The sequence below is a fragment of the Polyodon spathula genome, chromosome 9 (genome assembly GCF_017654505.1).
Source record: "Polyodon spathula isolate WHYD16114869_AA chromosome 9, ASM1765450v1, whole genome shotgun sequence".
Taxonomy (NCBI): Eukaryota; Metazoa; Chordata; class Actinopteri; order Acipenseriformes; family Polyodontidae; genus Polyodon; species Polyodon spathula.
This window is the reverse complement of record NC_054542.1, coordinates 5,504,464-5,530,655: the sequence shown is the minus strand read 5'-3', so window position 1 is coordinate 5,530,655 and position 26,192 is coordinate 5,504,464. Positions and strand designations below refer to the sequence as shown.

The following is a 26,192-nucleotide window of genomic DNA, read 5'->3' as shown; positions in this document are numbered from 1 at the left end:
AAAATATAAGTTCTTGTAAATAAACAAAGTGAGCTAGTAGAAGTATTTATTAGAATCCAATTTCCACCTCAAAATGCAAATGGTCCACAAAAACTTTTTTTTTTTACTTTTTCCCCCTGTCTAAATATTTGGCCTGGATTTGACTGTCAGTACATTTCAAACGTATGATAATAGCTTTTTAATATAGCAATTATTCTAAGCAGACACTGTAGTCAGTAAGTGAGAAGGATGATGTAGTCTTGCACTAATTAGCTATCCCAACACATCCCCTTATGATTCAATTCCCTGCATTCTTCTTCTCAAATGTTGCCAGTTACTAAGTTACAAGAGGGAAACAAACCTGGACAGCACAGGGTCTTGGCAAACATGTTTTCCCTGTTAACAGAGTCTCTGGGCTGTTTTACCACAGAGACTTTTTAAAAATATAAAACACATGAATATGTATATACAATAGTCAAGGGGAACTTCTAAAGTTTGTAATCATTTACCATCCAATTATGTTAATCCAAAACAAAACTGCTGTGGGCCTATGGTCTGCTTACAAGCACGATATGACTAGAGGAACCCCTGTGGGTCGAAAAAAGATACATTCTTTCTGGGAAATATTTTCTGTGATACAAAGACATTTTGAATTCTAAGAAAGACAAAAAGGTGGAACATGATAAAAGTATAGCTATAGGTGTAGGTGACAATTTTATATTTAAACAAATTAAGAAGTCTTTTTTTCACAGCATGTGTTTCAGTGCTATCTCAGTTATTTTTCTGTGTACTTAATATATCAACCTAATTGAACTGATAACAATCTTTTTTTTTTAACCAGTGAGTTATAACTGAAAAAGGCCTGTTGTCAAATGCAATTCATCATTTAAAATAATGATTTATTTTTATGTTATATTTATTCTGGCTATTCTCACTTTGTGAGTGCAATCAGTCACAATAAAAAGTGCTTCTCAGTTCATATGGTAGGCTACGTCGTATTGGTTTTCAAGTCACAGTAATAACTCAAGCTGACAGCTGACAAATTTCAATGGAAATCAATTATATGGAGAAAAAAAAAAAAAATATATATATATATATATATATATATATATATATATATATATATATATATATATATATATATATATATCATATACTTAAACAGTAAGAAACCAGGCCACAGTAACCGGAAGCACTGTGAAGTTATTCAGTTTCAAGAGCAGCACATCATTTGGAATGCTTTGAGACTCAGTATTCCTAATGACTCAGGCTCTCCTGTGGCACCATTGCACTGGTCCCTGTTGAATTTGATAAGCTGAAGTGAAAGCATTTGTTCTTTAGATAGGGGTCAAGAGGGCCATAACATTATTTTTTTTCTATGGTGCTAAAAGGTCCCCATGGGTGGTGGGGGGGGGTGGGTCGTCCACTTTGCTTAAAACATTTTTGCATAAATATTTTTCTGCTGTGCACTTCTAGTCACTATGTAGATCTCAATTGTTTTGCAAACTATTGTAATAAATTAGTGAAGAAGGAACCAACTGCAGCACAAACAGCACTCACACCACAGCTAGCACGGAGGCTGCAAAGCTGGACACATGCGTCGTCCAAAACATGTGCCGTCAGCCGTCCGCTTCTTTTCACTCTGCAGGCCCGCCATGCAGCCACCTCAGATCTACAGCGTTGGAGGACCATGCAGCTCTGGGTAACTTACAGGCAGGCCCGCAGGCACCTAGCCAATTACAGGCGTCGCTAGTGTGCTGGTGTGCCTAAGACATCCTGGCCGACCTTAGCCCTCCCCACCAGGGCGGCGCTCGGCCAATTCCAGGTTGCTATTTTTATTGGAGGACGGTGGCATTGTGACTGGCGGCAGGATACAGCAGCCGGGATACCCACAACTGCAGACTGCGGTTGTACTACCACCTGGCCTGGCCCTGGCAGGCTGCTGGCTGGAAGGTCTGATTAGTGATGTTAAAGTCCAGGGCAGCGGTGAGGCTGAGTTCCTAGCCCTGCCTGCCAAGTTATCAGTGTCCCGTCCCCGGTATGGTGCAAGCTGGTGCCTGTGTAGCACAACTTTGCATTCCCTGAGTGGAATTCCCTGGCAGGGCCCTATCCAGGTGCTGTCTAGCTTGTGACAGCGGCCTCGCACCGGCAAGAAACTCCTTTCCCAATCGATGTGCGGTGTCCAGCCGGTCCTACAAGCTCCTGCCGTATTCTGGTCCGGATGCTTCCTCAGCAGTGTCTGGCGGACGGAGAAACAGCAGCTCAGCCAAAGTTGGAGAAACCCAAACCAGCAGAAGAACCACTCCAGCAGCACCTCAAGCCACTGTGAAATAGTCCACTGCCACCAGTGTAAAGAGGTTCCCCCGTCATATCGAGGAAAGGGACCCAAGACGTCGACCCCCAAATGGCCACTGACTGGGAACTGCTATAGCGGGGCATGCAACCAGCCCAGGGGTCCTTTCCACACCACACACTTATCGCAGCACTGGCAATAGTCCTCCACATCCCAGCGGCAGCGCTCAAAGTAAAATGCCATGGCAACTCCAAAAGTATGTCGAACCTGGGGTGCTGTGCTGGGTCTGGAGAACCACTGCTTTCAAGGAGCCTGTTACCACCACCTGCGACATCACCTCCCGGTCTCCCGGCTCTCGCCACCGCCGCTGGAGGATGCCGTCTCGAATATTGCTGCTGACTGCAGGGGAAACTCCTCCCAGGGCAGTAGCTGGTGTGCTTCCAGCCAGCGCAGTACCAGTTGCAGGTCAGGATCCCAATCGTGCTGTCATCTCCACTCCGCCACATTGACCGTGGATGGCTCGCTGCATCCATACTGGATGACACTGTTCCTGGTCCTGTTTATTGGCGTGTGTGGTGCTCTCCAGCCCGGTGCTTGATCTGATAGTTAAGAGGCTGCAGTTGTTTGATCCAAAACGCCACCTACCCCTCTTGTTCCCAGAAAGTCAGCTACCACTGGACTGCGGCTGAAGTAAGCCACCACCCCCGCTCCACCTGGCCACTGCTGCGACAGGACTGCTCTAATCCTGTCATTGCTGGTATCAGAGTCAAGCAAGAACGGATGGCTGGATCAGGAGGCAGCAGCACAGGTACTTGAGTCAGCACTTCTTGAAGGCTGTTAAAAGCCTCCCTGGAACTTGAGGAGTCCTCTTCCTGTAGAAGTCCAGGCCCAGGATGCAGGGTCCTGTACTGCTGCTACCTATACCTCGCGGTGCACCAGGCCTGATGTCTCCCAGGTTGCTTGTTGGTAGACAATGGGCCGCACCAGCATCACTTAAGTAAGTTTGTTTTCTTGAATGGCTATGATATTATAATACGCTACAGCTTAGATCAACTGAATAGACCCCCTCATTAAGACATATCAAATTCATTTACTGCACTATGAATTTTAGACAAGTTCCTTATTATGAAGGCAAAAAGGTGGTGTTCAGCATTAATTAGTTGAGAAGTAAATGTTAAATTAAAAATGTAGGAGTAAAAGGGTATTGTGTGTGAAAACAGTATATTATTAGCTGATAAAAACTGAAGGAAAATCTCTTAGTGAGTCTGGACATGCCTGCCTCATACATAGCCAGTGTCTTTGGCTTTATTCTCACTTTTTCTTAATGTTATAATGGGTTATATTTTACTCCAGTCTTAAATTAGTGTATTTTTTTGGAGGAGAAAAAAAAGCTACTTATTTTATAAGACCAAACAAGTTAAGTACTACTTTTCATGGCCTTTTATATACATTATAGCTGTTTGCTTCTCAGTTTTTTATCATGCACATGACATTTTCTCCTTTCAAAAAATAGGATTTTATTAAAGACTGGTGTAAATGCTTTGAGATGTCTGCACTATGTCTAACATATTGTTAAAGCCGCATGTTCCTGACAGTCCTTTTTTACCTTAGTTCTTTAGTGCTGATACCATATTCTGCCTACCAGCCAAAATAATTATTCTATATGGAACAAAATGAGTAGTATGTGCATCTGATAAATTAATTATCTATTAGTGAATGCAGCTTCAGGGTTAGGGTTTTTTTTTTTTTTTTTTTATAAGCACAGTATAGTAATAGATAGATCAGGTGCTCATTACTCTGCATCTTGATAATAAGTGCAGACCGTTTGGGAATATCCTCTCTTCCCAAGAGAGAAGAGCGATTGTACTTACAATAAATGACTGCTCTATTGAGTTTACGGCAAGACATACAGTACATAAGGAAGGGATGTGGAAAAAACACTTAGGGGTAGATGTACTAAAGTGTGGCGCCTGTCGTAGTAGTTGCAAACGAGCTGCAAACGAGTTGGAAGTCTAGGGTGAAATGTACTAAACATGCGCAATGCTGTTAGCGACTTTTTAGGGAATGTTTTGTGGAAGCAGTTTTTCCTTGCGGTTCAACCAATTTGCAAAAAGGGAGCGGAGATAGTGCAAATGGGGGTTCTCAAATTTTATAATGAGATGTACTAAATTTCCTGGCAATTGCGACACTTACAATTGCATCAGTTTGTTAAGAACTTTTGAAAGCACGTTTTAAACAGTCGCAGTTGTTGCTGGCATTTCCCAGTCCGCTTTTTCTCGTGAGTTGCCAGTTGTGCTGAATGTATGATTGAGACGAACACCCAAGTACATAATTTTCACTAAAGTCAGGGTGAACTTACAAGCCTTGAAAACACATTTTTATGACATTTGTGGTTTTCCCAGCGTGTTGGGAGCAGTAGACTGCACACATGTGCCATTAACCCCTCCAACTCATTCTGAGGATCTGTATAGGATTGTGATCTATAATTAAAATAAAAAAAAAACCTAAAATCATTTAAAATATCTAAAAAGATAGATAAAAATCTTTTATTTGCATTGTACACCAAGGCCTACTGTACAAATTTATATTTTTACATAATGTGTAGCCTAATCAAAACACATTAGTGTTATTTCAGAGTCCGGTTTAGCGAGGTGCTACTGTATGATTATGAAACTCTTTTTGGGGGTGAAGGTTGGGGCCCCACTATAGAATCCGATGGGATTAAACTGCCTTTCATTTCTTATGTATATAACTGTATTAAAATAGGTAAAAAATACAGAACAGAATGCAATTAAATTTCGCATATCAATATCAAAAGAATAAAAAAATTGTAAGACAAAACATCACATGCAGAATATAAGTGTTTTCAGTTAGTTTGATCATAACAAGTTCTATAGTAAATCCCACTGCGAGTTTGTAATTGATTGGTACTCAATGATTGTGTAAACAAGGGCAACCAAGGGAGCGCTTTGTTTTCAATAATGAACATCTTTTATTCCATTTAATTAACGTGGGCCCAGGTGTTATCAGCAGGGAAGCTACAGTTTAAGCTCTAATGCACATTTAAAAAAAAAAAATCAAAAACAGAACTCAAATAAGGCACAATGGCCAAAACAAAAATGTAGGATGGTCTGGCAGAGTGGTTGCAGTGCGTTGCTGCGGTGACATCATGGACAAGGAATACAAAACCAAAACAATGAATGGAGGGGCAAACTGAAACGCTACAGCGCTCAGCTTTTATTAAACAAAACAAACATTTTAAACAAAACACTCCAAAAAAACAAACGGCACATGGGCCGAAGTAAAGCAGAACAAAACACAAGTAGTCTTTGACTAGAACGAGTCCCTACTACAAGGTCTCACAGGTGGTAGCAATCGTCTTTATTGTATTCACAGCATTGTTTTACATTCCTCCTCTTAGCTCTCTGGATTCCCTCACACTGCATGTCATAAAAACGCATTTCTGGTTCTCAAAGTGATCAGAAAGTGTTTCACATTTTTTGATAGTCATTTTGATTGATGGCCCAATGTATCTTTTAATTAGCGCAACTAAGCAGGACTAAAACTGAAAGTGGCCTAAAAAATGAACATGAATTATAAAGTTTGTACTTTTGTTTGTTTATTGAACCCTCATTGGATTTTTTGATATGCATTGATCCCCTCAACCATACCAATTCTTTTTATCAATAAATGCACAACATTTTCCCACTTTCTTTGCATCATAAGAAGTACAAAATATTGTCATTACATGTTTATAAGTGATATAATGCGTGTGAGACGTTTGGACAAGGAGGGGGCTTAGCAACTTTTTGGCAGTAAAACACAGCTGTTAATGATTGTTTAAGAGCAAGCAATTGCATTTCAAGCATAATCACACTCACTCAATTACAGTAGTTTGGAAACACGAAGGCAAGGTTGTGCTAAGCCTCTGAACGAAAAAGACACAAACACATAAGAAGAATGTTTGGAAGTTTTATTAGAATCAAATGTAACCCTTTAAAAACAATACACAAACATTTCTAACTGGACAAAATAAAATGCTAAAATGATTAACGAGTCAATTATGTATTTTCTGTGAATCTCATTCTAAGAGAGCTCCTTTTAGCTATGTGTCTCGCAGGGCTAATTGATCATTTGTTTTCTTCTAGATAACTCGGCTTCTTTTAAATGTTCTGTTGTATAAGCTGCTGTGTTGCACGTGTCTTTTTTTAGGTTTTATTAATTGATTCGTCAATCAATCAATGGCATAAAAAGTTGTTTTTTTTTTTTTTTTTAAAGCATAAAGGTCGATCTCACCCATTCTCTGCTTAAATGGAAAAATAAAGATCGAAAAAACTTGGTAAATTCTTAATTAATCAAACAAAACGAGTGCAATATTACATTTATGGAATGGAAATGTATCTGGCAACAAAGCTGTTATCTGAATATGGAATGGTAATGTAAGCCCATAGAAAATGTATATTTTAATATGAGTTAAAAGGCGTGGCACACACTTTTCTTCTATATTCCTTTGAGCTTATGAGACAGATTTTAAATATTTGAATATGAGAATAAACAGAGTTTGTCTGCTAGTTAAAATAACTATGCCTCCTATCAAACAGCCAGGAAGAAGCCAGACTAACAACATTATTTTAACAGATGAAGGTGTCATAATGATATGGTAGTGTAAAGGTTTACAAATTGACATACCGATCATATGCCATTACTGTTAAAATTGTAAATTCAGATGCAGCATAAGTGAAGAGAACAAATATTTGAAGTAAGCATCCAGTGTAGAAAATCAAGTGGACATCAGACAGAAAGTCAGTCAAGAGTTTCGGTAGAAAGCAGAAGTCCCATAGAGAGCATTGACAAGTAAAGCACAGAGAAAGATGTACATGGGCTCGGGAAGACTTTTGTTTAGATATATACTGGAAATCAGAATGCAGTTAAAACAAATGATTAACAGATATCCAACAAGGGTGATGGCAAAATATACATATTTGTAGTTGTTTATTTCCATTAGTCCAGTGAGAGTAAACAATGCGACTTTGGGTACATTCTCCACGCTCCTCTCAGGAATTTTAAGTAGCTCTTGTAGTTTTTCTCAGAAACACCTAAAAAAAAAAGAAAAGAAAAAGAATCAAACCAAAGGTATTAACAAGAAGCATGCATTTCACATAATAAAGGCACAGGGATCTATTAAACGTGTTGGATATCTAAATTAGTTAAATAGGGGGTCTGTCATGAAAAACATGAAAGTAAACAAACCTTTGGCAAGTTTGTTATCCTTCTGTCACACACTCATATTAATACTGTAAGTCATGTTTTTTCTATAAATTAGATATTAGTAAGAATACTGTAGCTACCTTCTAATGTGAAGGTACAGTAATCTATTACTTTTTTACAAAGCTGTATGGAGCAGCCAGTTTGACACTCATCCAATCCAACAGGTGAGCTGGATGTTGAAGTGCATTCCTCTCACCTGGGGTTTTGTAAAGTCTTTTTTGAAATTCCTCTATTAAAATATCCTCATATGAGTAAATAATGTAGAGCAAAGTTTACTTCCATCTTACAAATATTTCATACTTTGTGAATGTTTTGTATACAGTTTGTTTTAAATTTTTTTTTTTTGGTGCAGTCTGCAGCTAAGCAATAGCATGTATTTGTGGTGCAGTATGTCATGATAACAAAATACAAAAAAAAAAAAAAAAGATCTGGTCACTTCATGGCATGACAAAAATAACTGTAGACACATGTAGTGTAATGTAAATTCTCAAGATTATTGAAAATGTCAGGGAGGGTCTGTTTTAGTGACTTATTTAGATTCACCACCATATAGACTCATTCATATGCTTTAAATGAGAAATTATTTTTGGAAAGCTGTCGAGGTAGAAGGTAGGTATCTTTTAACTATCAGAACCATTTAACTTTGCAGCAAGACTACCCTTGGAAAGCCAATTAAAACGTTTTTGTGTTTTATACTGAAAAATAAATAAACATTCAAATGTTGAGAGAAGTCACTAGTCTGCTGTTTTGAGCAGTGGAATCTTTCCTGCACTCAAGACTATTCTGCTACTGCAAGTAGCAAGCATGTAAGGCAATGAAAGAAAGCAAAAACTCCATAGAGGGTTTGATGCAATTAGCAAAGGGTAGGAGAAAATGGAATGTCTGGGAGTGGAACTCTCATTTAGAACAGAATCCCTGGCTCGACACCACACAGGGTTGCCATTTAGTACTGATTATCCAAGGTGTCAAGTTAACCACAGGTGCAATAAGCCTTGGCATTAACATGCATATAAGTAACAGAACTCACACGTTTACAGTATTACAGTTTATTTTTTGTTAACTATCCTTGTGAAAACTGTTGAAAGAATGGCAGTGAATGAATCAATTACAGTAAAGTATACAGTACTGTACAAACGCTATATAATTTGTATTGTTCGATTGAAATAAGAATTATTAAAATAACTTCAACGTTATTTTTACGAAAACAATCCAATCACAAACTGTACAAACTGTTGACTATATGTTTAGGTATTGGTTTGCACTGTCTAATTTGACGGCTTAAATAGCAAAAGTTAACAAATGTACATTATACAGAATTAACACGGTGACCACCTGCCACTACAAATACATTGTAAAAAATCTTGCGTGCCAGTGTGGTGTTGTCAACAGTAAATTGTGTATCTCTCTTGTGTCTATCAGCATATATCCACCCACTTTCACAAGTATTTTAATTATAAGTTTAACAATATAGTTTACTCCAGGATACGCAAGGTATGGCAATGTGTTCTAGTTTTGAAGAAATTCCTCCATAAGGTAGAAAAAACACTTTATTTCATCATCTTACAAAAACAATCAATGTTTTGTAAGGGTGAATATGTAGTTTGATGTTCTGGAAAGTGTTTGGAAACAAACAAAATTTCATGCTGTGCCTCCATTCTTAGCTGGTAACTACGGCAATCCATCAACAAACTGCACCAAACATTGTAGAGAGTCAGCATAGGCTTTTCCTGACAGGTTGTTCACTTTAAATATTATGTCTTTAATCAGTGCTCCCAGCACCTCTGCTCAGGGGCAGGGGTAGGGGCCCTGTAGCCCTGCCACTGAAAAATTAAAAAAAAAAAATCTCATCAAATTTCAGAATTATCAGCATGAGGGTTTCAACAATCAAAAACTATTCCATCTTTCACGAAGCCATTCATCATCAACAAGGCGATTTTAATCAGGGACCAACAATACAATACAGACATTCAACATTAATAAACGGGCTGGGCGCTTGCTGTGCAAGCTACCCTCTTTCATGCTGAGGGAGGAACTGCATTACTACTAAAAACTCCCTCCAGGAAATGCTGTCTCACAAACTCCTGTGTTGATTCCATTTCAGTATGTCCATTTCAGCAGGTCAGCAAGAAAGTTTGAAAGGTGCAAATAGCTATTAAAAGAAAAGAAAAAAGAGCATAATGGATCTCCAGAATGGTGTGGTCGTGACCGTGGCTGTGAAATGCACTACTCTACATGTTATGCATCTCCTGACAGGCATGCTTCTGATTGCATTCCACAAAGATGCAAGCATTCAATGAAAAGTGAAACTGTAAGGATGCCAACATCAGGTTTAAAGACAAAGCCCATTCAAAAGACTTATCTGTTGGCAAGATATGTAATTGGTGAGTGCCTGGACACCTTGGGAACCTTAACTATTTCCATCAGACTTGGTGCAGAAGTACTTCAACATAAAGTCCAAGTTATTCAAAATTCCAGTCATTCATGCAGATGAAGATGTTGGGTAAACAAAGGTTTTTTTTTTTTTTTTTTTTTTTTTTTTTTTTTTTTTTGTGGGTTTTTTTTTTTTAAAAAACAAAGTAGATAGAGGCTCCACACTGTTTCCATCTTCATGTACAAAAGAAGCAGAGTGCTCTACACAGGATTCATCTTCATGTACAAAAGGAGCAGAGCACTCCACACAGGATTCATCTTCACGTACAAAAGGAGCAAAGCGCTTCACACAGAATTAATCTTCATCTACAAAAAAAGCAGAGCACTCCACACAGGACCGTCCTGCAAAAATCTCTCCAAGAGCAAGGCGCACAATCGTCCAGGAAGTCTCGTCGGACCCTAGAACAACATCCAGGGATCTGCAGGCCTCTCTTGTCTCGGCTAAGGTCAGTGTTTATGACTCCACCATCAAAAAGACCCTGGGCAAAAATGGGATTCATGGCAGAGTAGCAAGGCGGAAACCACTGCTCACTAAAAAGACAATGAATGCTCATCTCAAGTGTCAAAAAGCACCTGGATGATCCTCAAGAGTTCTGGAACAATGTTCTATGGACAGATGAGTCAAAAGTGGAACTTTTTGGCCAACATGGGCCCTGTTATGTCTGGTGAAAACCAAACACTGCATTCTACAGTAAGAACCTCATACCAACGGTCAAGCATGGTGGTGGTAGTGTCATGATTTGGGGATGCTTTGCTGCATCAGGACCTGGACAACTTGCCATCATTGAAGGAACCATGAATTCTGCTCTGTATCAGAGAATTATACAGGAGAATGTCAGGCCATCTGTCCATAAGCTGAAGCGCAGTTGGGTCATTTAAAGTTTAAAGTTTTGGAATGGCCTAGTCAAAGTCCAGACCTAAACCCCATTGAGATGTTGTGGCATGACCTGAAACGAGCAGTTTATGCTTGAAAACCCACAAATGTCATTGAAGCAATTCTGCATAAAGGAGTGGGCCAAAATTCCTCCACGGTGCTGTAAGAGACTGATCAATAACTACAGGAAGTGTTTGGTTGCAGTTATTGCTGCTAAAGGTGGCGTAACCAGTTATTGAGTCTAAGGGGGCGATTACTTTTTCACACAGGGGCATTGGGTGTTGCATAACTTTCTTTAATAAATAAATGAAGTATCAAAATGTTGTGTTATTTGTTCACTCAGGGTCCCTTTTATCTAATATTAGATTTTGATTGAAGATCTGATAACATTCAGTGTCAGAAATATGCAAAAATGCAGAAAATCAGACAGGGGGCAAATACTTGTTCATGGGACTTATATACAGTGTGTCTCCAAGACTGTTTGATTAGCTGTGATGTAGGATTCCTTCAGATTGCTCCAAGGGACTGTTCCGATAGAATGTGTACAGATTCTGCAATAGCACAATCGATCTGCTATGAATGATGACCTACTTGCACATGTCTTTAAAAGCAAACGACACGATGAACGAGGAGTTTAAGTGTGCCAAGGTCCAACTGGAAATTACATTAGTAGATTCACATGACAAATGTGTAAGGGAGGCAGCACCTGTGTTGAAAACTGGAAGAAAGTGGGCGGCAAAGAAAGCTGTGGAAGATGCTAAGGCTGCCCTTCGAATCAGTGATATTATGGGGCAAGTTCAGCATGGAAAAGGAGGTTTTGGTCTCAGTTCAGCTCCTCCTACATGGTACAAGGCAACCCCAGCTCAAAGGAGGAAGCTGGTAGTCAATGAGGTGCAAAAGCAGGAGGAGAGGATGAGGTGTGTAAAGGCTGTTTCCCAGACCAAGCAGGGAAAATCGATGAGATGGGAGGGTGTGGAACAACACAAGATTGAATGGCAAGACCTACGGACAATGGAACAGAACAGGATCAGTTTCCTCATCAGATCAACATATGATGTTCTCCCATCACCACAGAACCTAAACCTCTGGATGGGTGAGGATCCCTTATGTCCTTTGTGTTCAAAACCTGCAACATTAAGGCACATTTTGACAGGATATAAGGTGGGTCTTAGCCAAGGATGGTTTAATTGGCGCCATGACCAGGTGCTGCAATGTTTGGCCTTAGCATTGGAAGACAAGCGTAACATGACCAATAAGTTGCCACCAGTTCCATCAAAGTATTACACACAATACCAGTTTTTTTTTTTTTTGTATTCATTAAAAACATTTTACTTTGTATGAAGAGATAAGATAATTAAAACAGTACATTCATTTATTGAGAAAAAACGCATGTTACAAATTACAGGTGGAACCCGAGTTAACTTAATTTGGAATTTAAACTTGTGCATACAGAAGCTGTTCAGAAAGGTGTGATACTGTATTATCGCTCATTTAATTTCAAACGTCAATCTTCGTTGTTGTTTTGGGGGAAATATCCACACAAATGTAAGTGTAAAACTGTAGGACCAACAGCACTTATGGAATACAGCCTGCTGTTTTGAGAATAGTATTGAAACTTGTTTTCAGTACTGAATTCAGTTTGGTTTTTCCTTTTTTTAATGTTTTTAAAAAAATGTGAAAGCAATGAATTGAGTGCTTAAATATAAAACAGCAGTGCTTCACTTGTTTGACTCAATTTTACATTTATTATACTTTCAAATAACGCTTCAGTATTGCTGTCAGATGTGCTTTGCAGAGTGATGTTATAATCATTTTTAACTAAACCCTGGACTCTATTTTTAAATAGAGTCCAATACATGTACGTGCATTGCTGTTTTTGTAAACATCTGAACACTAATAAATAAAAACCACTGTTATGTTCCCTAGCTGTTCGGACAAATGGACTAGCGTTCATCAACATCTTATCAAAATCCCTGGAGGGGCTAAAGAATGGTGTTCACCTGCCGTTCTGCACCCATTATCAAATTTGCACTTGGTCATCATTAATCCATTAAAATGATATTAAAATGCATTCAAATGAAGAAGAGAGCACAATTGGGGGTGGGATCTGGATACTAAGCGGGCGCAAACATTATAATGTGATGTAAGAATTTTGCCTTGCAATTAGACAATTGCTGACCCGCCAACAACTTTTCACCTCTTCTTACAAGGTGCAAACCATAGTGGAAGCGAGTAATTAAGAGCTGTATAAAAGCAAACAACTGCAGAGACCTGTCATTGGCTTCAGGATGGCTGCTGTGGTAAACTTCCTGATGTGGCGACACTTGGCTCTTGTTGAGGAGAGGCAGGAACACGTTCGGAGGAGAAGACCCTGCATATTCAATCCCAGGATCACTTTGTTTGGGATGCCAGAGGATGCAGTGCTAAAGCATTAAAAGTGCTGTGTTCTCTGCACTACTTAGCCTCTGGTTCCTTTCAGACCACAGATGGAATGTCTAGAGGGATAGCCCAATCCACCTTTTCCAGAGTGTTAGGCAACGTTCTGGATGTTATGCTGAAAAAGGCAGGCCTACATATAATTCCATAAGGATACTCGCTTTTCCAAACAACTCCGTTTCATGCTGAGTGACCTCAGCCGTAAGGACTCTCAGCTCCTTCTCAGAAAACCTTTTTCTTTTCTGTGCGCCAAGAGGACTTTGCTGCCCTTCCTCTGACATATTTTTTTTGGTTTGTATTTTTCGTGCTCCACAAATGTCATACAGCGACTGTTTCTCTCTGTACTCCTAACTCTGCAAGTGCAGCCGTTAAATAGACTGAAGCACTCATTAAGACCCTCATTATCATAATTGCAGATCATTATTTGTGCGTGTTGAGTAATTTGCACTGCTTTTAAGCTTACATAGGATGCAGGGCAAAATAATTGCCTGGCCACAATGCAATTTGAATTTTGCATTCGTAATTATTTGCACTTACATCATCCCCTTCATGTAAAGTGTTACCTGATCCTGAGCAAAAGTTGAGAAATGTAACCTAGGAGAAAGTTTGTAAACACTCTTCAAATCAAAAGGCCTTAAAGTTTTGTGAATGATATGCGCATACAACATATGAAAACAAGTGAGATTGTGTTGAATAAATGTACTGCTGCAACACAGACAGCATGGGACACAAAAAATAAGTAGTTTCTTTTAAACATTACAGGGTGTTCTTTAACACTGACTTTAATTTTAAGTGAGTAGGCGCCAATGACTGAACGTGAACTTACTGGAAACATGTATACTAAGTATAAAGTTAGCTAATGAGATCCCCAGCCAGTCAGTTGAGTGCTCAGGGCCTTTGGACACAAACTGCTTCAATCCTGGATATTTTAAACATAGAAAGTGAACACAGCACCTCCCAGAGCGAAGGATATAAAGCCTCACAATGCTCTGTTTGACAACACACTGCATCTGTATTACCTGCTGCAGGGTGCTCTGACTACGGCTGTTGGAAGACAGGTAAATTACATTTAACATGTTTCTTGTTTCACAGATTAAGCAGGTGGTTACAAAGGCCACAAAGCTGTTCAAATCATGCTGTGTTTTAATGAAGGTTTGTCACTCTAGTTGTCATTAAAAATAGTTGTTTACTGTGCATTAATAAAAAAGAACTCACCTGACAGTTTAAAAATTACTAAACCCATATGATTTTTATTTTATTTTATTTTTTTAAATAAAACAACTGTCAGTATTTAGCTCTCCCATTACAATTAAGTAATACATTTTATTACAACGTAATAGCTATGCATGTATTTATAAAAGCTGGTTAGTGTTTGTTATAGAGATGTGATTTATTTCCACCTGTATTTTGTATCAACAGGACTTCTTGGCTGGGATACTCTGAACACATGAAAGAGGAATGGAAAACACGTCTTACACTGAAACTTTCACACTCACTGGGTTTGGGGACATGGGTAAAACTAAATATGTATATTTTCTACTAGCCCTTATTGGGTACCTCTTGATAATCTTTGTAAACTTAGTTGTTCTGTTAGTAATATTTCTGGAAAGAAGTCTTCATGAGCCTATGTATATCTTTCTCTGTAGTTTATCTGTTAACGCCCTTTATGGAAGTGCTGGTTTCTATCCTAAACTTCTGGCTGATCTTCTATCAGAGACCCAAGTGATTCCTCGTGCTGGATGTTTCATTCAGATATTTGTTATCTATGGTTATGCAATTGCTGAATTTTCAATATTAACAGTGATGGCATATGACAGATATGTGGCCATTTGTAAACCATTACACTATAACAATATCATGACAGATAGAGTTGTTTGTAAATTACTGGCTGGTGCCTGGCTATTTCCATTCTGTTTCATGATCCTTCTTATTTTGTTTTCTTCAAGACTGCCTTTGTGTGGAAACCAAATTGAAAGACTATATTGTTCCAACTGGTCAGTTGTTAAACTATCTTGTGTACCAACTACTCTAAACAATGTTGTTGGTTTTGTAATTACTATTTGTACAATTGGTCCACCTCTGTATTTTATTGTGTATTCCTATGTAAAAATACTTATTGTTTGTCAGAAAAGCTCCAAGGAATTCAGAAGCAAAGCACTACAAACATGTCTCCCACATTTAACAACATTTATCAGCTATTCAATAACAGGTTTTTGTGAAATAGCTCTTAGTCGATTAGACTCAAAGGATATGCCCCAAATTGTTGCTGCCATCCTGTCACTGGAGTTTCTAATCATTCCTCCCCTTCTTAATCCTCTCTTGTATGGTTTTCAATTGCCTGAGGTACGGAAAAGGATGATAAATATACTCCGAAGAAAGCAAATTATACCAATATTAGACAGCTCACACGCTGCCAAATACTAACTGTTATGTATTATGTACTTTCTTATTCAGATTATGTTTGTGTACTTTTATACTAAATAACAAAAGTCTTTCAGTTTGTGCATATGCACGACTGCAAATGGTATTTTCATCTTTCAAAGAAAAAAAAACTCACAAGAGTATAATTTATTTAAAGGTGTATTTGTGTTATCAGACTATTTTGTGTTTTTTGGAATCTTCTCTTTTGCCAATTTGTGTTTCTTTTATTTTTGTGCCATGGTGTGTTTAAATTCAGTCTTCCTGTTCTTGTTTTAATTAAACAAAAGTAATCTAATCCTTTTTCAGGAGGTGTTTCTTGTGGGGCTTTTTTTGTTTTCCCTGGTTTTATTTGAGATCAGGTATACAATATAATTTTGAACCACATTTTTTTAAATGTATTATTCATATATCATGTAGAATAAACCCAGAGATCTCAATTGTGGTTACTGTGCTGCAGCTGACAGCAAACACTATTCTATTTTTTTATTTTTATTTTTTATTGTTTTTTACTTTCTTTGCTATAATAAATGTAAATAGATAGATTGAACATATACAAAAGTGATGAATCATACTGACCAATTAGGTTAAAGGAAATCACTTATTGATTTTCTAATCAAATTTAAAACATTTTGAAACAAATCATTTCCAGAAATGACAAAATGTAATGTGTAAAAAAAAAAAAAAAAAAATGTTTTCCATATAAATGTATATTTTTCAGAGCAGCAATGGAAGTAATGAAGGCATATTCCACATCATCTAGTGTGCATGGCTACATTTCTTATTGTTTATTTTATTAAAAAAAAAAAAAAAAAAACATTGAACATTGTTTGAAGAAAGTGTGTTCCTTTTTATGCTGTTGATGTTTTAAAAGTACATCTCATTTATAATACTCTAAGTTCACATTGTCTTGTACACTAGGTATTCAGTATATATTTGACTGAAGCACGACAACCACTAAAACCACCTTCAAATTCCTGGCTAGCGAACTCACCTTTGAACACAGCCCTCCCTACTCAAAGTAATTCAGAACTGGGCAGACACATGGCAAATGACATTTAATAGAGAAAAGTGTAAGGTACTGCACGCAGGAAATAAAAATGTACATTATAAATATCATATGGGAGATATTGAAATTGGAGAAGGAATCTATGAAAAAGACCTAGGAGTTTTTGTTGACTCAGAAATGTCTTCATCTAGGCAATGTGGGGAAGCTATAAAAAAGGCTAACAAGATACTCGGATACATTGTGAAAAGTGTTGAATTTAAATCAAGGGAAGTAATGTTAAAACTGTACAATGCACTTGTAAGACCTCATCTTGAATATTGTGTGCAGTTCTGGTCACCTCGCTATAAAAAAGATATTGCTGCTCTAGAAAGAGTGCAAAAAAGAGCGACCAGAATTATTCCGGGCTTAAAAGGCATGTCATATGCAGACAGGCTAAAAGAATTGAATCTGTTCAGTCTTGAACAAAGAAGACTACGTGGCGACCTAATTCAAGCATTCAAAATTCTAAAAGGTATTGACAGTGTCGACCCAAGGGACTTTTTCAGCCTGAAAAAAGAAACAAGAACCAGGGGTCACAAATGGAGTTTAGAAAAAGGGGCATTCAGAACAGAAAATAGGAGGCACTTTTTTACACAGAGAATTGTGAGGGTCTGGAATCAACTCCCCAGTAATGTTGTTGAAGCTGACACCCTGGGATCCTTCAAGAAGCTGCTTGATGAGATTTTGGGATCAATAAGCTACTAACAACCAAACGAGCAAGATGGGCCGAATGGCCTCCTCTCGTTTGTAAACTTTCTTATGTTCTTATGTTCTTAATACAAAACAGATGGCCAATTGTGCTTATGCAGCATGCAAACAACATAGCTACCTCTGTGACTATGAAGGGAAGTTACTATGTTTAATTCTATTTATTTATTTAAACTGCACCTATTTTATTTTTTTTTAAGTGTAATTAGTTTCAGCATTGAAACTGTTTCAGTTAGCATATACTGTTTGTGTGTCATTATAATTACTCTATAAGTACTCTCCAATCTAATCCAATTATTTTCTCTGCTTCGTGTTTCTAGTGTCAAATAACGACAAGGTGACAGCAGAAATCAACATAAGAGTGTTTTAGATCCTTGAAGAATGAGAAGCTGCATAGTTTAAGAGTAGCGTGTCAAACTCAGAGTTACAGTTCTGTTTCTCTTATGGTTTGTTGCATTACCATAAGTATTATGTCTGACACTTTTACTAATACATCTAATAATACACAATAATAAACCATTTTGTTTTACTGTTTTCGTCACTAATGTGTTATACGCAATTTAATTATTTCTGTTCAGGACTACATTACCCAGAATGCCACAATGGAGTGTATAATTGTTTTCAAGTTGATTAATTGTTTGCCAGCTGATGATCATTGTAAATTGAAGCCGACTGTAGAATATAAAAGAAAGGCAAACAGTCTATTTTGGGCTGCTGAGTGAAGGGCCTGGCTGGAAGTGTGTGCAACTGTAGAAAGAGAATGTAACGAGATTAACTTTTTCTGATCAGTGTTTGTGAAAAGTCTGTTTTTCAGCCGGTAAGCAGAGTAGCTGCCCGGCTTTAAAGTTTAAGGTTCCTGTGCGCAAAGTTTAGTTTAGTGCTCCAAGCGGAGCTAGGCTTTTTGTTGCGTTAAAATGAAACTGCAACCGTGCTTTAAAAATGAAGAGCTTGTCTGTGTCACTATATATATATATATATATATATATATATATATATATATATATATATATATATATATATATATATAAATATAAGGCATAGGCAGGGAGGGAGTTAAAATCTTCCATGCCAAAAACATGTGCGCATGCATATTTATTGTTAAGTGTACTTTAATTAACAGCTGCACCTGGTAATGATTAAATTAGTGCCAGGTGCAGCTTTTAAAGTGTGCAGCCAGTCTGTTCTGGGCTGCTGTGTGTGTGTACAGCAGTAATATTGGAACAATGTTCCATGTAAAACGATGTTTTTTGTTTTGGTTTTTAGCTGGTAAACCACTTGCCGATTATTAGTTTAGTGTTCCTGCTTGTGTTTAGTTAGTGCTTGTAAGAGCTAGGTGTTCTCTTTTTTTTTTTTGTTATTAATAAAAAAAATAGCGCATCCATGCTTTAAACATTCAATCTTTTCTGGGTCTGTATTCAAAAGGGTGAAACGAACCCGAGCCACAAGGCTCATTTACTATATCTATCTGCTTGTTTCCAATCTGGGGTGCCTCATCCCGGGAATTAAACATAAACAAAATACCTGACTCTACAAAAACCACAGACAGAGGAGGAAAAGCATTTCCCTTGGATAAATCCAGGTCTGTGGTCAATTTGTAGGTAAAAGTATCATTATACTTTCATGTTTCAAAAGTCAGCGAGCAGCAATGTTTATACGTTTAAACAATTTGTCTTAATTATTATTATTTGTCAGAACATTGTAAAAGGCATGTGTTTCAAACATTTAAATATCTCAAAGCCAGGACCACACCTTATATCAATATTTAAACACAATTTGCACCCAACCAGGAGTCAATTAATTAATAATCAGTTAATAGATAATTGTTTCAACAGGTGATAATAAAAACATCATGATTACCAACACTTCATATATTGCAAAAATCATTAATAAAGGTGTATAACTCCTTGGGAAAATAATGTTAGATTAACAGACATAAATTAATATCGTCGCTGAGACCCAGTGGTGCCAATGTGCTTCTCTACGTAACGGAACATTTACCAAATTCCTCCCTCTAGCTGGTACATTGATTTTCTCCACACCCACAAATCTCAATGAGTGTGGAGAAGATCCATGTCAGGCTTTTATGTAGTGCTTTGCCATAGCATAGTCATGATTCTGATTTTGAACAGCTGCTTTGTGTTCTGCAACCCGTGTTTTCAAGCTTCTCTTAGTCTGTCCAATTTAGACCAGGCCACACAGGCAAGTTAACATATAAATTACACCAGTGGTGTTGCAATTTATAAACTCTTGAATTTTTATTTTTTATTTTTTTTTAGAGCCAATGCCTACACCATGTCTCTCTGTAATTACATCAGGAGAGGGTTCATTATTCTTTTTGATTTTTTTTTTTTTAAACCTGATCTTGGATGGGTAAAATGTTTTATATTCATGTTGTTAGACCAATGTACACAATGTCCCCATCTGTAATTACCATTAGGAGGGTTATTTGAAAGCTAAGCCTGAGGATCTTCTATTTTAGGACTAAAGGAATGCACCAAGATAGCCCTTATATTCTTGCACGTTTAAATGTAACACAAGGTGAATTTTCTTGTATTACTTCTCTCAAAGAGTGGTCACATTTCAAAATGTGCCAATGTTTGCAAATTTATCCTTTTAATATCATTTTAAAATTAAATTTAATTATAATTAAATTCAGTTGAAAAACAAATCATATTGGGATTACTATGGTCTTTAACTTTCTTTTGAAGTAATGATTCTATACGTTTAATTTCTTCTATTTTTTTTAGAAGACGATTTTTATATCCTTGTGTCCAAAATTTGGAATACATTTCCTCAGTTGACAGCAAGTTGGTCCTCTGTACTACAATTTCGTTTAATGCGTAATAATTCTTACTTTGAACACATTGGAACCACTGGGTCTCAACAACGATATGAATTTGTCTGTTAATCTAACATTAATTTCCGAGGAGTTATGCACCTTTTATTAATGATTTTCGTAATAGATGAAGTGTTGGTAATCATGATGATTTTATCATCCCCTGTTGAAACAATTATCTATTAACTGATGAATAATAGACTCCTGATTGGGTGACATTTTATCTATTGATTTAAGGTGTGATCCTGGGTTTGAAATATTGAAATGTTTGAAACACATGCCTTTTAAAATGTTCTGATGAAGACAAACTGTTGAAACACAAACACTGTTGCTCGCTGACTTTTGAAACATGAAAGAATAAAGATACCTTTACCTACAAATTGACCACAGACCTGGATTAATCCAAGGGAAATGGTTTTTCCCCTGTCTGTGGTTTTCTACAGACAGGTATTTTGTTACATATATATTAGTAGCAGGACATGGGGTCTGCAAATCCTAAGGATGTTTGTTTTATGGCAGGGACAGGGTTAAAAAGCCTCCCTGCCAAGCTAATTGTTTAATTTAATTGTTTATCACCTGCACTGGGCAGTTATTAGAAATTAAAGCCCTGTGCAGGATATGAAAGGGAAGCAGTCAGTCTGCTCGAGGCTGCTGCTGTGGAGCGAAGAGCCCGACTGGAAGTCATAAAGGTCTGTGTAAAACCTACGCTTGGTTTTATTGAAATTTGTATTCGTGTTTTGTTTTTGTGTTATAGGTCAGTGTGACAGGCTGGCGAGTGGATAGAGGCCCAGAGACAGACTGCAGTTCAAAAAAAATAACCTTTTATTATAAATAAACACAAAATAAAAGGGCACAAGGGCCAAAACAAAGACATTCAAACACATATAACAAAACAAAACTTACAAAATAAAGATTTCCAGGCTGGGTGATGCCTTCACTGGACCAGAAGATTCATAAAACACAAAACAGCAAACCAAAAAAAAAAAAAAAAATAGCAAGCACAACCATTCGCTTGCTTCCTTAGCTCCCTCCTCTCTCTAATGGGAAGCTGAGGCCTCCTTTTATGTCAGGTGGCTGGGTGCTGATTGACCATTAATTACTCCAATCAACCCAGCCACCTGAACACAATAAACCTGGGCAGGTAGGGGAATTTAACCCCATCCCTGCCAATCTATATAGGGCAGAGCTCTGCTCTGCCATGGTCAGGTAAACAGCTTAGCTGTCCTGCATGTTAGTCAGGGACCTGCATATGTTTAGTTAGTGCTCCGAGGGAGCTAGGGTTTTGTATTTTGAATTAAAGTGTGCGTAAACACTAAAAACAAAGTTTTCTTCTCTGGGTCACATTTTTAAAGGGGCATGAACCTAAATTACGGCCAGCCTGGTCACAAAATATATTATACACACACTGAGTGTACAAAACATTAGGAACACCTTCCTAATATTGAGTTTCACCCCCTTTTGCCCTCAGAACAGCCTTAATTCGTCAGGGCATGGACTCTAGAAGGTGTCAAAAGCGTTCCACAGGGATGCTGGCCCATGTTGACTCCAATGCTTCCCACAGTTGTGGGATAACATGCTCACCGGGTCTAGTTTCGAAATGTGTCTTTGCTTGCATTCCAATCTAGTGATGTGCTGCTGAAGTTCAGGATGGAGTTGTGTGTCATTAGTTCAAACAATATTGCCTGTGATATGTGTTTTATAACAACGGGCATAGGTGCAGAAAGATGGGCCAATGTAAAACTACGACATTCTTTTGAACACATGAAACGTTCTCTATGAGCCATTGTTTGTTCTTGAGACCATGACACTGACATTGTACCACACCGCTTATAATTTATCCTCCTGTCTGCTCTGCTCTGAAATGCTGATGTATGGGTAAGCAGGCTGGGCTGAGTTGAGTGGGGGGATGGGGGAGGGGGTGATGTTAGGACACCAGAATCACTGTCGAGCCCTCTTGAGGTGTTGTGGGCTAGTCGACGATTCACTGAGGATAGAAGGTACCAACTTGAAGACTCCAGAGATGTACCCTAATTCTGAATCGGCATCACAAATGTATACGTCATTACTTTTAATTAGAACACTGTGAGATCAAGATGCTCTTATTCCAACTTTTCATGTAAAATAATACTACCATTGTAATTGTTACTGCAGCTGTGCAGGTGAATGATAGCACGCACAGAAAACTTACAAAGATGCAGCTGTGCAAACAGATTAAATTGGCTCACCTTGCACAAACTCAACATCTCCACAACGAGATGACGATCAGATGGGAAGTGCTGAAGCAGAACAATCCTTAAAACCAGTACAAGATGAGGTGTCAATACAAAGTGAGGAAGTTGAGGAAAATTAAAACAAGCTAGACCCACTGACCCTGACACCTGCCAATCTGATTGTTCAGAGTAACAAACCATCCTGTTTATTTATCAGTTTTCTCCCTTATCACAGGGCTTGATTTTCACATTTTTATAATGCCTGTCCAATCACATATGTATTTCATTACTTCTGTAGTAGCTGCATCCAATATTTTATTACGAACTTGTCATCCAAGTGATGTTATAACATGCTCTAATATTGAAAACAATTCATCTCCATATTTTGCAGAACTTCAAAAGCTGCAGAGAAATTAGTAACCCCTCCCCTAAATACAGCTGAGGAGAGAAAGTTGATAGTTTTTGAAAGTCAGTTATTACAATGGTTTATTATCGCTTTTGCAATTATCGCTTGCTTCAGGATCGTATTGATAAGGATCAAAATAATGTTTCTTCTGAAGTCCCTTCAAAAAAGTCATCCATTTTATTGTTGTTTACAGCTACTTAATTATACAACAAAAACAGCATAGTATCACATAAAAATAGTTAAGAGTTGTATTATACCTCAGAGAACAGTCATTAAACAAATTAATTAGTGCAAACATGTTAGACATTTTTTCTAACAATTTATAAACTTTGAATGACAGTTTATTACAATGTTGCATATATCCCTTGATTTTGTTTTTGGTTTATTCTATTCACTACATTTACATGCAATTTGTATTTTTAAATGTAATTTGGATTTGCAAATAATCAAGAAGAAAACATTACTTCATGTTAACAGTAGATCTATTGATTTGGATGTCAGGATTCTATTTTTGAGAGCAGCGGGAACTCTTGCCATTCTGCTTAGCAAAATTGTTGGTCTCTTGTGACTGGCAATGGAATAACAAATGCTTCCTTCTCTAGTCTCAAAAAAAACCCACATTTACTGAAGATATCTTCTGGTTTAACAGCAATGTAGGATTTCTGAGTTTCAACTTGTTTAAAAATGGAATCCGACAAAATAGCGAGTTCAAGATGTTGCATAGTTATGCAGAATCACCAAAGTTGGTTGAAAGTGTGGAAAACCTTATTAAAAAAACATCACTGTAGGTCTACCTCTCCATGAAATCCACCACAAGAAGTACCGCACGCTACAAAGGTAAATGTTTTGAGCACAGTTGTATGCATTTTTGTTTTGATTTTTTTGGTCTTATTCTTTTAGAACAGACAAAAGATTAGTAACATAACACAACATACTAATTTGATGCTATTTTCTTTTGCTGTTGTGCAGATTGACAGTGGTGCAGGTATTTTCACACCAGAAGCTTCCCTAAGATATTGCAACCATAGCTATAAGGGAAGGTGAGAAGTATGTTGTCTTGTCCAACTGTTTGCTAGTTGTAATCATTTAACACGCAGATAGTGCTCAGTAGTAATTCTGCAGAGTACAGTAAAAAAAACGGTAATAACTAATATTTTAGCAGTCCCTTTATGTAAAAAAAAAATAAATAAAAAAAAACTTCCAGGTTACTATTTCTTTACTACTACCTTATGAAAAAACTACACGATTACTGCTTTGTTTACTTCAAATTACCCTTTCAATTACCGCACAATTACTACTGCATACAAAGTAAATACATAGTAATTTAGTAGTAACCCTGTAGTGCCTTTAGGAAACGAGTAGTATTTGTGTGGTAACTACGTAGTGTAAGTAAGCAGTCAGTTTCAGAGTAGTAAAAAATCAAATATTCAGTAGTAATTTCAGTAGGAAATGTGTAGTAAACTACCCAAAACTCTACTTATTACTACACATTTCATTAACAAAATTACCACTTATTTACTGCTGTATGCAGTAATTGTGTGGTAAATAAGATAATTAGAAGTCAACATGTAGTAGTAATCTGGGAGTGTTTTTCATAAGGGTGACGTCACTACATGAGCCATCGTGTCAAAGGGTTTTATTACAACTGCGCCCTTATATTTATGATGCATGAAGATTTACACATTAAGTACACTGTAACTATGCATAATAACTCTGTAATTATGTATAAGTACACATGTATTTACTAAGTAACTACTATGTAAATACAGTCATTGGACACACTTAATGTAAAGTGTTATCTGATCCTGAGCAAAAGTTGAGAAATTTAACCTAGGAAAATGTTTGTAAACACTCTTCAAATCAAATATTTACAAAACGAGTCTTGAAGGTTTTGTGAATAGGGCCCATGATACACATAAAGCATATCAATTAATTATAAATGTTGTTGAAGCTGACACCCTGGGATCCTTCAAGAAGCTGCTTGATGAGATTCTGGGATCAATAAGCTACTAACAACCAAACGAGCAAGATGGGCCGAATGGCCTCCTCTGGTTTGTAAACTTTATGTTAAAAACAAGTGGGGCTGTGTTAAAATAATGTATAGAGACAGCATGGGATACAAAAGAGGTAAAGTAAGGAATTTCTTGTAAACATTACAGGGTGTTCTGTAACTAACACTGACTTTAATTTGTTCAAGTGAATAGGGCCCAAAGACTGAATGTGAACTTACTGGAAACATGTATAAGAAGTACAAAGTTAGCTAATGAGATCCCCCGCCAGTCAATCGAGTGCTCAGGGCCTTTGGACACAAACTGCTTCGATCCTGGATATTTTAAACATAGAAAGTGAACACAGCACCTCCCAGAGTGAAGGATATAAAGCCTCACAATGCTCTGTTTGACAACACACTGCATCTGTATTACCTGCTGCAGGGTGCTCAGACTACGGCTGTTGGAAGACAGGTAAATTACATTTAACATGTTTCTTATTTCACAGATTAAGCAGGTGGTTATAAAAGCCACAGACAATACATTATAACCACAGACATATGTGCTATTTTGGTCCTATGTTATGGTAGCATGTTAATTGTTAGATTTTAAAGACATTTCTAAATATACCGACTTCAATCTGTTTAACCTTTCAATGTGCAGTATATGTCAATGTTGCAAAAACTCTAACTGCATTTGTGGGCCATAAATATGCAGAAAAAACACACCCAGCAGCATTAGCCTTAGAGAAATCATTGTAGCGTAACACTGCTCAACACTGCAGAGGCTGCTGTGCCCTGGAAAACAATGCCACTTTAAAACTAAATATAGTTCCTGGTTGAAACAAAAATCCAGACTGTTGGTATTAGGAGGATCAGGGTTGAAAAGCACTGGCATGCTGTCTAGAAGGTAATTCTGACAACTAATTTGACTGTACTGGTATATGAAAAGTAATATATTACAATGTAAATTACACCCTATTACATAAGACATTATTAAGACATAATTAAGTACAAGTGAACATTTCAAACGTTTCAATTTACTGTATATACATTATTTTAAGGTTTCTTTTGTCAATCTAGTAGTCACAATTTGTACAACTAGTAAGATATCTTAATTAAAAAAGAACTGTGTAATCTGACAATTTAAAAATCCCTAATCACATATATGATTTAAAGTTTTAATAAAACTACTATCAGCGTATGTAGACATTTAATTTGTACCACAGCCTGAGTTATTTAGTAACATTGAGTAAATATTTCCACCGGTATTTTGTATCAACAGGACTGCTTGGCTGG

At 37.3% G+C, this 26,192-nt stretch overlaps 1 protein-coding gene and 1 pseudogene across 2 annotated transcripts in view; one reads left to right on the top strand and one right to left on the bottom strand.

The window, feature by feature from the left end:
* LOC121321216 overlaps positions 1-7,559 on the bottom strand; it is a 29,763-nt pseudogene extending 22,204 nt beyond the window's left edge.
* Positions 1-15,867, top strand: part of LOC121320360 (olfactory receptor 6N1-like) — a 29,992-nt gene extending 14,125 nt beyond the window's left edge. The window contains exons 3-4 of one of the 2 annotated variants that reach the window (XM_041258594.1): positions 14,373-14,432; positions 14,700-15,867. In XM_041258594.1, coding sequence (XP_041114528.1) covers positions 14,739-15,704 — 966 coding nt within the window. In that variant the 5' untranslated portion in view covers positions 14,373-14,432; positions 14,700-14,738 and the 3' untranslated portion in view covers positions 15,705-15,867. The remainder of the gene's footprint in view (positions 1-14,372; positions 14,433-14,699) is intronic. The other variant, XM_041258596.1, reaches the window with a different exon arrangement.
* The last annotated feature ends 10,325 nt before the right edge of the window (positions 15,868-26,192 follow it).